Source organism: Augochlora pura, chromosome 6, assembly GCF_028453695.1.
Source record: "Augochlora pura isolate Apur16 chromosome 6, APUR_v2.2.1, whole genome shotgun sequence".
Taxonomy (NCBI): Eukaryota; Metazoa; Arthropoda; class Insecta; order Hymenoptera; family Halictidae; genus Augochlora; species Augochlora pura.
The window spans coordinates 23,275,421-23,287,435 of NC_135777.1; the positions used below are offsets into that span (position 1 = coordinate 23,275,421).

The window sequence follows — 12,015 nt, forward strand, 5'->3', positions numbered from 1 at the left end:
GGGGGGCCGGCCGCCTCTGCGCTGTGTACGGTGCAGGTCGGCGTGGCGCAGCGCGATGCACACCGGCGGCGCTACGGCCTGAAAGCCCCGGAGCGGGCTCTGAACGCCGGAGTGCACACGGGAGGCTACGCACAGACACGAAGACGGGCCTCTGCACCGGGTGTCGAGAAAGTTGCGACGCGATTCTACGCGTCGCGATCCTTTCGTCGAGGTTTCGATTTCGTTTGACCCTTTCGTTATCAGCACTCTGCCCGCGGTGACGCTCTGGCTGTAGCGCCGCGCCGAAAATTCGCGCATGGTCCAGTCGTCCTCCGTAAAAATTTCATGAGCCTTGAATAGAAACTGTGCTCGACGAGGTTGCCTTATTTCCTTGTCAGGGTTACTCGAAGGAACGACGTAATTTACCTGTAATTTGCGTCCCTTGTAATTCGACTAAGTTTTTATTCTACGCGAAGATCCGCGGCACTTTAATTACCCTCTGCCGCGGGATTCTTGATATTCGAAGTCTGAGAGAGGCTTCTGATCTCTCGTTCCGTTTAATGTCTATTCAATTTCATCTATTTCATTTCTCGGGGCGCAGAACGCAGGAGGCACACCGATGCAGAAAGGAACTCTTGATCTTGCTAATTTAATACAGGGCGCGGAGGTAACTGCGTTTGAATCGCATAATGGCACTGCCACGCCTAAATTCTCCCGTAACTTCCCCTGTCGTGGTTTTCGTTATCGCGTAGACGCGCACGTTTTCGAAAAGAGTGAGTTAAACAGAATAATAATTATTTGTGGAAAGAATTTCGAATTAATATTCGACCGAATTTCGAATTAATATTCCAATTAACATTCGACCGAATTTCGAATTAATATTCGAATTAACATTCGACCGAATTTCGAATTAATATTCGAATGAACATTCGACCGAATTTTGAATTAATATTCGTCCGAATTTCGAATTAATATTCGACCGATTTTCGACCGAGTCTGCGACAATATTTCCCGGGGTGATCCGCGGGGGATAGTTTCCCGACACCGTGTAGAGCGATCGCGTCCCTCGCAAACTAAATGCAAAGTGCGCGCGGGGTCGGACAGGAGCAGAGGAGCGAGCGGTGCGCAACGTGTGCAACGTGTGCACGGATCGGGGGTGGCCGCGCGCTCGCGTTGCACTTCACCGGGCAGGCCTCTGTCTCCCGCTCGTCGGAGATTCGTACGAGAAACAAACGATAGCCGGTCACAAAGGAAGTAAAATAACGGGCCGGGACGAAGAAAAGGCGGCCGGATGAGGGACGGAACAGCGGTGGGGGGGAAAGAGTAAGAAGAAAGAAGAAAGACAGAGAGAAGCAGAGAAATAGAGAGAAAGGAGGCAGAGGCAGAGAAATAGAGTGAGAGAGAGAGAGAGAGAGAGAGGAGAGGCATAGGCAGAGAAATAGAAAGAGAGAGGAGAGGCATAGGCAGAGAAATAGAAAGAGAGAGAAAAAGCAGAGGCAGAGAAATAGAAAGAGAGAGCGAAAGAGCGAAAGAGCAAAAGAGAGAAATGAAAAGAGAGAGAGAGGGAGAGTGAAAGGGAGGGCGAGAGAGAGGAAGAGGGAGGAAATAGGAAAAGCGCGAGGATAGAGGGGAAGAAGGGAGCGGCATTTAACGCTTGAGGCAGTAGGTGTGCACGCTCTCTCGCCGACCTTTCGCCCCCGCCGGTTCTTTCAGGCTCACACTTTTTGATAATGCCCGCGTCCGGAGGCGGCGTACGATGGCGCGGGAGTTCGCGCGGAAACAGCAAAGTCGCTGATTTCCGTTCCCCGGGCCCGGGAGAACGGCGGGGGGGGGGGGGGGGGGAGGGGGGAAAGAAAGGAGTCGTCGAGCTTTTTTCCCCGCGCCTATGACGAGCGAGCCCCGAACGAGGAATTAATCCAGCTAAAAGCTCGCCTCGGACACGCTACACTTTGCTCCCTCTCTTTCTCTTTATGTCTCTCTTTCTCGCTCTCTGTCTTTTTCTCCTCCTCACTCTCTGTCTTTTTCTTTTTCTTGCTCTCTGGACTCCTCGTTCTTCTTTCCTCGCCTCTCTTCTCTCTCTCTCTCTCTCTCTCTCTCTCTCGCTCTCTGTGTGTTCTCCTCTCGCGTCGCGAGCCGCCGTTTTTGTCCCCACCTTATCCGGGTTTCTCCGCGACATCGCAGCCCCCCGCTCGAAATAACACGGGGACACCGTTGCGCGACGCGAGACCCAAAGAGACGGCGGGAATTCGATATTAAAACGACCGAGAGACGCGCCGCGAGCCGAGAATCCCCGCGCCTGGAACTTAATGCGCCGTGTACTCGGGGCTAATTCGAGCGAAAACCTCGTTAATGTCCTCCGTCTCCTCCCTCTCTCTCTCTCTCTTTCTCCTCCCCTCCCCGCGGGGAGGTTACCCTCTCCCTCCCGCGAGCGTTTCGCCGTTTGAGTTAACGCGCGACCGGCTAAACGAATCTAAGCGCCGGAGAACCGAGGCGCGAGTAGCTCTGCCCTCGGAAATCGGCGCAGACACGAACTTAACCGGCGGCGGCGACCTAATTTTCGGAAACGCGCTCCGACCATTAATTATACGCCAGGCGAAAGTTCAAAGGCGAGCACCCCCGCGGGGTGCCTCCGCGCAATTATCGAGTCAGTTTGTTTGCGCCAGGATCAGTTTTACCGGCTGGACCACCGCGGCCGAGAGAATCGGCCGCCTCTCCTGATGCGAGACTAGCCGACTTCCCGTCGTACAACCGGCGAGAAAGAGGATCCCATCGACGATCGGTTATCCTTCTACCGCGATCTCTTTTGAAATGTTAACGAAATTTATTTGACCGAGGTGTATAGTCCACGCGTTCACGGAAGGGTTCACTTAAAACTAGGTTTACGGAATCCGTCAAAATGACGGATCACTGATTTGTTAACGTACTATTATTCAGGTTTTAAAGATAAATTTATTGCTTATTTGTCAATTATATTTACTATAATTATTTATATTTATTTATTTATCGATTACATTAATAATTAGAATAAATCGTTACATTCATAAACAAATATAAAACGGCTGCTTTTATTACTCCGTAAACCTAGTGTTAAAATGGTAAAATTCACTTAAAAGGTTAAGTGAACGCTTAGATATCGATGGCTGGAGAGAATTTCAAAACTCTTCCTAAAAATCAATAAAATTATTCGATTATTCATAAATAAAAAAAAATGCCGAATTTACATTTAAATCGAATACAAAAAGAAATTACTAAAAACAAAGCAGTGCTAGTCAACGTAACTGTAAAAAAGATCACAGTGCAAATGGTTGATGATCGAACCGAAGAGGAAGAAACGCTGCAGAACAAACTGTAGATGGTACACTTCTTCCTATCGGAAATACACAATCGGCACGCCGAGAATACTAAGCGAAGAATACTAAGCGATCGAGTCCCCTAAGCGACGCGACATCGCTGCTGCATTTCGCCGGCACCTTTCTCGAATCGGTTTGCGCCGACGAATCGGAGCAACGGCGAAAGATCGTCCACGGTCGAGAAGCAATCTATCGCGCGGAAGAAGTACAATCCGAAAGCGTGGCAGGGCTTCGAGCCTTTTCAAACCTTTTCAAACACTAATCGACCTACGGCAGTCGCCTCCTCGCCGGCCCGTTTCATCGAGGAGCGTCGTCGCCGGTACAGAGAGCATGATTCTTTGCCGCGAGAAGGGTCAAGCTATGTGTTCCGCTTCGATGGGAACCGATAAAAAGGGGATGGCTCAATTTTCGCTGCTCGACTTCCTCTGCCGGTGGCTCGCACCCCAGCTTCTTCCCACTCTAAACTTTACGCTCTAAACTCTAAATAGTCCAACCAAGAATTTAAGTCGTGGATGATATTTTAATAGCAAGTATATATTTTAATAACGATAGTAATTTTTTTGGAGTACATGATTAAAGGACTAATTTGAATAAATGGCTAAAATTAGAAGACGTAACCCTTTGTAGTCGAAGCCATTTCAACTGGAGGTCCAAAGTATTTTTTTAGACTCGCAGCGTGTCCATTTTATATAACTTGGAGCATCTATGGAATTAAAATTTAAATATTATTAAAATATTATGGAATTAAATTTTGTGTCTCGTGCAACAATTAACAGCTCTCGACAATTTTTTTAATACGATTGAATTTGATGAAAGTTATTCTTAAACGTGGCATAATAATTTTTAGCGGCTCCAGAGAGTTGCCAGTCGACTGCAAAGGGTTGAAAGAAAACAATCTCGCCCCGAAATATCGACAATTAAACAATTCACCGGAGACGATAACGTCGCGAATCTGAAATCAATTATCCCAGGCGCGACAGTTCTATCGGCAGTTTCCCTAACGAGGACTCATTAGGTCAGCATTAGGAACTCACCTTCAAGTTCGACGACCTTGCCAGCCCTCTTGAGCGCCTTCACCGCCTCGTCGTGGGTGGCCTCGCGCAGATCCTCGCCGTTCACCGCCAAAATCGCGTCGCCTACGTAGAGCTGCTCGGTGGCGTCGGCCGCCATACCCTTGAATATCTTCGAGATCAGGATCGGCATCTTGTTCTCCTTGCCGCCTTTGATCGAGATCCCGAGGCCGTTGTTGTCGCTCTTCACCACGCGGACGATCCGCTTCTGATTGGCGACCGAGTCCGGCACGTCCGGGTCGTTCAGGCTGTCGACGTTGTTGTTGTTGATGTTGCCGTTGTTCAGCCCGTTGTTGCCGGTCTCGCAGCTCTCGTCCAACGAGATGCTCAGGTAGTCGTCCTCGAGGGAGACGAACACCCGGTACCACTGGCCGCGCACCTGGGTCTCCAAGACGCCGGCGCGGCCCGACGCCGAGGACGCGGCCGTCGTCGTCGTCGACGACGACGAGGACGACGTGGCCGCCGACACCACCGAGCCGAGGCCCATCACGCCCATCGCCGAAGTCGGTTGTCCGCTGCCGCACAGCTCGACCATTTCGATTTCCTCGCAAGCTGCACGCTGTGAACAGAGACACCACGGTCAAACACGTCCGACATCGTCTCGTCTATCCTTGCTTAGCCTATCGAGTTCTAACGATTCGAGGAAAAATGACGGACCAATCTTGCGCTATCTGTGACCGAAGTTAGCAAGGAGGAGGACACGCCTCTTGGACCAATGTGTTCTGTGCTTTAAAATCGCGATCGTCGACGTTCTCCAGTCAATATCAACGAAAATATACCAAAGACAGAGTAGACAAATTTTGGTCCTCCATAGAAAAGTTTTTCTACACTCAATCAAGCGCGGTTAATATTTTGTTGCTGTTAACGTTAAATAAAGTCGAGACAGGTTGATTAACATTGTCGGGTGAAAGAGTATAACATCGTGTTTTTAAAGTTACAAATAATCCAGAGGGAAAGGTCAGAGCGCGTCCGCGTGATTGGATTCGGATTCGAAAAAAAGCCGACGCTCTGAATTTTTCCGATTAGAGCAACGGTATCCTAGGTGTCAGTGGGAATGCATTAACCATCGGTCAGTCTAGCCGTAGTATCTGGCCACCGAATCAACTTCGAAGCGTATCGCTAGGGGTGGAGAGGGGGCTTGAAAAAGGGATCGAAATCGCGTCATCTCTCGCGACACGTATCAATCGCGTATTCCGGCGCGATGCGGCGCGGATAAATCAATTGTACACACTACGTCACGGTGAAAAATCGTAATTTGAAAATAATTGATACTGGCCGCGGCGAGAGCGGGCGACGTGACACGTGACCCTTTTCTCCCGGGGTGGTTCCCTGCGCACGCACACGCACACGCACACGCACACACACACGCGTCTATTATTTCCATCAATCCATTTTCAGCGTGCAACAATGCCGTTAACCGTTAGTCACGGGAAAATGTCCTACAAAACTGCGGACAACGAGTATAATTGCGTGAAAATTGGGAAACGGCGGCGTCGTCGCCCGCTTGCCCGCGCCAGCTGCTCACTTTTAATTAATTAAACGTTCCGACGCCCGACGCCGTTCTGTCATCGATATCGCCGGATATATTTCCATTCGGTTTAGCGTTCGTCGTCGCCGCCCCCCGCCTTCGAGCACTGATCGCTTTTTTCTTTTTTCTGTCGAACCACCCGATCGGCCGATTCTATTTACCCTCGTGAGAAAATACGATACAGTCGACGCTCTACGCGGCCGCCACGGGGCTGAACCACGCGACGAGTTCGGAGAGATAGACGATGGTTAAGTGCCGAAATATCGCGCCGCGGAACCAATCTCGCGAAAATGAAACGGACAAGTTGGTACGAAATTAGCGATAGTGCTCTGCCTTGTTCGACAATGCCGTCGCCAACCGCTTCCGAGCAACGTTTCCCGAAATTCGGATGTCATTCCATTACTTTGAAACCGTATCCGGAGCAGCTGTTTTATATTAATTTGCTGAAGTAACGTGCAAACGTTTATTCTGATTTTTAATCAGTTCCGTTGCAATATCTCTCGCAAGTGCTTCATAAAGCGTAGAATAAAAATATATGTTCCTCCTGTAGTCGACGATAAAAGTCAGGCCTTTTTCTAATGCAAATTGCAGATAAATTTTATGATATTTCTTGGAGTAATTAAAACTGAATTTTATAAAATTCCTTATAGCAATCAAAACTGAATTTCATAAAATTCCTTATAGTAACCGAATTTAATAAAATTCCTTATAGCAACTGAATTTTATAAAATTCTTACCAAAAATTAGAATAACTAAATTTTACAGATGCTATAAAAGCTATTTTTCGCATCTCATTCGAGGTTCGATTTCCATGGCAAACAAATCGTGAGAAATTAAATAATTCAGCAAAGCGTGTTTTGCAGAGCTAAAAGAGATATCTTCCAAATAGCTTGCTCATTTCGCTAATTAATCCACGAGTGGTTGTAAAACGCAAAAAAAACTGTAGGAATTTGCACGGCAGGCCGATAGATTATCATCGGGCGACAATGTCTCTGTAGAAGACACGGAGAGGGTGTACAGCACGCGCGGCGACCCCATAAGGGTTGGTTCCACGGAGCGGGCCAGAGGTTTTAGCAAACGGCGAAAGAGGCAATGTTTATCCCGGCGCCCGCTAACAGATTTCTCCCAGCGCCGCGCCGCGACAGACATTTCAACATCCTGTTCGCCCCACCCCCTCGAAAACCAGCCCCGTGCTTTACGAGCGCGTTCGGCGCAAGGTGTGTCCCTTTAACGTAGAAACCGAAAGGGGATGGGAAGGGAGGGAGGGGGGGAAAAAAACGCGCGCCTCCCCTCGGTATATTTTCGTATCCGCGTTATCGTAAGCGCGCGGGATCCCTCGGGGGCTGAAAGGGTGGCGGTCCGCCGCCGCGGTGCCATATTTTTAACCGACGTATCTTGTCGCGCAGAATTTTTCGTCGGCTCCGACGCGCGCGAATAATCCCCCCGACCTCGCGCGCGCGCGCACGGAATCGTTGAAATTGGATCGCCTCGCAGCGGGAAATCGGCGGGACGCGTCGCGTAGCGTTGCATAGCGTCGCATAACGGCGCCACGGATGCCCGAAATCATGGTCAAAAATCCAAGATTCCGAAGATTTTTATTAAACATTTTATACGCGAAGTTTTCCGTGGCAGTTGATCACTGAACCGTGGAATGTTTGCGTTATTATATTTTGCTAAAAGCAAATAAAGTAAATGAAAAATAAGATAATAAAATAGTTAGGTAAGAAGTAAAATATAATATCGATTTAACGTAGCATTATTGATGGAGAATGTCCACGAATTTGTTCTACTAATATTGGACCAATATAAGGGCAGATAATAAATTAATAATAACTAGTAGTTATATTTATACTTAATTTCTATTTAAATAATATTATCTACTATCACAGTATATTATTAAATTATATTATCATAACAATTACTCCTACACCTCAAACCCAGTTTAGCTCAAATAAATATTAACAGTAAAATCCCAGAATACTGTTACATTATTTTTAACTTGCTACAATTATTAAAGAAAAGAAGACACTTTCAGCTAATTTATCTTCCTCATAATTAGCTTAAACAATTCTCATTTCGCATAAAGATCCACAGTCCACCGAATTTCGAACGTCAAAGAATCGAAGCTGTGAATCCAATATGGCGGATGGTAGGAAAAACGATACACGATTTTTCAAAAAATTGAGGTTACTTCCTCGCGCGTCTTTGCGGGGAAACAAGCGGATTGATTTTCCGCGGTGGTTCGCGGATACGGGGTGGGTTGGTCTCCATTGTCCTCGGGCGAAATGAACGGAAAAACCGAGCGGAACACGCTTCACGGCCGCGGCCCGGTTCTGGCTGCTTGACGTTAATTAATATGTTGAGCCATTCCGCTGCATAATTAATGTAAAATTATTAATTACCTCTGGACGACCGTTACGCAACGTTACGCTACAATTACACCGAACAACGAGCATCGCGGCGCGACTAACTCTCGTTACGGCGTGTCGGCCCGGCCGAATCGCATAAGCTCCGCTCAAATCCACACACACCCCCGCGCCGACTCGCCACGGATAACGAGAGAAACCTTCGCCGAGAGAGAGAGAGAGAGAGAGAGAGAGAGAGAGAGACCTCTCGGAGAGCCAGAGAAAGCGGGAGAGATGGAGAGAGAGAAATTGATCTTCCGCAGAGTGGATTTTTCGCAGAGGATTTTACGTTTTCAATCCCGAAAACGTAACGATGCTAACGAAAAATTAACCTAAACTATAGACTTATTTTAATAATTTTAACAAAGCGAAAATAATGTAATAATATTCTTACAGCTTTCCGATCATTTCTCTGCTGTGCGTTTCACGTTTAAATTTTTGCCATGGATGCATTATATAAAAATATAACAATATTATAATAATAATATTAATATACATAAAATAATACATAAAGTACATTAGCAATTTAGCACAGCGTAACAACTCGACAGAACGCGAGGAAACGGAGCTCCGAATGTCGGCCTTCGCGTCGCCCTACAGTCGTCCGCGTACGAAAACCGAGAAATTCGAATGCTGGTTCCGAAGCGCATCGACGCCCGGGCATAAATCCTCGATTTAATATGAGCGTCGCGACGGCTCGCGGGGAGGCAGGTGCTCCCGCCGCGGCGTAAGCGGGAGAATGCGTGTAACGTTACCGCGACGTTAACATCTGGCAAGGTGGGAATGACGTAACACGCGAGGAAAGGAATGATTATTAGACGCAAACCGTCGAAAGACGGGAAAGTGGAGGGGGTGGGTGGGGGCTTGCTCCTCTACCTGCATCGAATGGCTGAATTATGCGCGATGCGCTTGCACAACCGGCGTGCCTGCCCCCCCCCCCCTCTCTCTGTACTAATCGACGGTGAACGACGTCGGTCGATTTATCGCGCACGCGTCTACTCGGTAATTCCCGGGCCTTTCGAACCCGTTAACGTGCGCCGGCAACGTACAAAGAGGCGGCCGCGAACGAGTGACAAAGAGCCGGAACGTGTAACTCGTACGATTCTAATTAACGGGTCCGTTGTTGTAACGTTACGCGAAACGGTCTCGGTTTTTACCTTTAACGCGTTTTACTTTAACAGCCGCGGACGATTTTACGTGACGCGCGCGGGACGTCGAACGAATATTGCAAATATAATTTTATGGAGTATTGTAACACGTGGCGCGATGTTTGGAGAGATCATCGAATAAATTTCTTTAATTTTGGAAAGTACAATGGACGTTTGATATTTTAGTTGAAACCTTCACAGTGAAACGTTTGCCGCGAAGAGTTAACAAACGCGATTTTATTGTTATGAAATAATACCATTTTCTATTACTTATTCTATATCATTTATTCCTGACATTTATTCTTTATTTAGCAGTATCATCTACGCTATTAAATAACAGCTACGTTGCACGGATTATTCGAAGAAAGGCGGAGCGGACTCGATTTCGTGGGACACAACACAGCATCGGTCGGCCATCTTTTCGCGCGGACGAGCATTTCGTCGGGGCATCGATGATCGCATTACGGTAACGATTCGTTCTAAACGCTCGGGCAACAATGGGGGCCCGGCGAGAGAACAGGCGGAACAAAGGTCGGGCGGCGGCGATCGGAAGCGCGGATGCGGCGTCGGTCGTCGGCCGTCGACGCGCCGGCGGGCGCGGAAACAAGCGGGAGCGGAAGCAAACGAGGCGAGCGTTAGCACGGCGCCCGAAAATGAATTTACGCAAAGTGCATTAAAATGCGGGAGAGAGGGCGCGGGCGCGCGGCAGAAAGGCGGACAGGATGCGGTGCGGCGCGGTCCCCGCGACGCGTGCACGCGTGAACACGCGGAGAGTAAATTTCTATCGGGAAACGGTGGCCGATGGGATATGCGGGCGCGAAACCCGGGGACGAAACGGTGGACGAGCGCGGCCGGGGCCGGGGCCGGGGACGAGGAGGAGGAGGACGAGGAGGAGGAGGAGGAGCGGATCCGGTGGCGCGCAATTGGAAAACGCATTACACGTACGCCGCGAGGGTCCACCGCGGAAATAAACCGCAATGCCAAAAACAGCGCGCGAGCCTCGGCGCCGGCGAAAATTAAGAGCGAGCGCGGCCGCGCGGTTTTCCAGAGCGGAGGGTACCGCGCGACGCGGAAGGAAGGACGCAGAGAGAGAGAGAGAGAGAGAGAGACAGAGAAAGAGGAAGAGAGAGAGAGAAAGAGGAGGAGGGAGAAGAAGAGGAAGGCGACGAGGAACCGGAGGGGTCAGGCGAGAGGAAGCGATTTCGACGGGGTCGGTCGGCTAAAAATGCCGGGAGGGTGAGAGAGAGAGAGAGGGAGCGCGCGACGGGGGTGGCCGGTGAACCGGTGCGTGAAATTGGGTAAAAATGAATCGACGCCGGGTACCGCCATTATTCCCGAAACTCGTATCGGGATGTACGTACCGGCGCGGCTACCTCGTGACACGTACGGGATCGACGAGACGACGATGCGGAAAGCGCAGCCAATGTTTTTTTTCGGGCGTCGATGCGAGCGCGCGCATCCGTGTCGCGTGTGCTCGATACGGTGCACCGCGCGTTGCAACGCGGAGAGAGAGAGAAAGAGAGAGAGAGAGACGTATCGGCCGCAGGAAAAAATTGACACGCAACGCGCGCGACGCCGCGCCGCGATGAAACGGCGGCCCGGTAACGGCCCCGTTAATTAAATTAACCCGTCGTCGTCCGGCGCCACGGGAAACGGTCCTGCGGCGAGAATTCCGGTACGGCGGCCGCTAATCGCTTCCGGATCGATTCTTATTGTCGGCGGGCTGGTACGACGAAGACGGCCCCTCTCTCTCTCTCTATCTCTCTCTCTCAGAACCGCTCTATCATCGTCGCCGCACCGGCCCAACTACTACCCTTCGGCGCACCCTCTAACCTCGTCGCCATCGATCCGCGTTACGCGAATCGACAACACGATACTTGTTGATTCGGGTACGGTATCCGGCGCGGCGTTACGTCGCTCCCAGAAACACAATCTTACGATCGAGACAACCGTTCACCGGAGAACCCTGTAACCGTACACGTCTCTGCCAGCCGATAGATAGAGAGAGCATTGCGCCACCGGCGTACGTACCTACCTACTGACCCCAGCCGTTCGGAGGTCCTCTCGGTACAATGCACAATGGAGGAACGCTATCGGAGGAAGCGTTGCGCTACGGCGACACGCGATACCCCCGTCTTACAACGGCTTTGCGAGCTAACGAAATACGCCGGCAGGACACCGAATACTAGAGCCACTCTACGCGTGCATTAACCCGGGGCTGGGCTCCGATGCTCCTCGGTTCAACGGAGCCGGCGCACCGTGGAGAGACTTCTGTGTCACTGGTCTCTCTCGGCGTCTTAACCCTTTGGCTGCGGCAGACTTTGGCATCGGCCGTACGATACGATACGATACGAATTCACTCGCGACGTCCACTGGGTACGGCGAAGTTTTTCGTCAGACATGCATTTCTGAGGATGTATATTAACCCTTTGCACCCGAAGCCATTTTAGCTCTAGATCTAAAATAATTTTTCTGTCTTACAGCATTTTCATTTGACGCGACGTAGTGTATTTTATATATAGCAAATTAATTCTC

At 49.8% G+C, this 12,015-nt stretch overlaps 1 protein-coding gene across 1 annotated transcript in view; it reads right to left on the reverse strand.

The window, feature by feature from the left end:
• Positions 1–12,015, reverse strand: part of Syn1 (Syntrophin-like 1) — a 446,350-nt gene that overhangs the window by 426,810 nt on the left and 7,525 nt on the right. Inside the window, exon 2 of the mRNA XM_078182643.1 lies at positions 4,364–4,958. Within this exon, the coding sequence (XP_078038769.1) occupies positions 4,364–4,958 (595 nt within the window). The remainder of the gene's footprint in view (positions 1–4,363; positions 4,959–12,015) is intronic.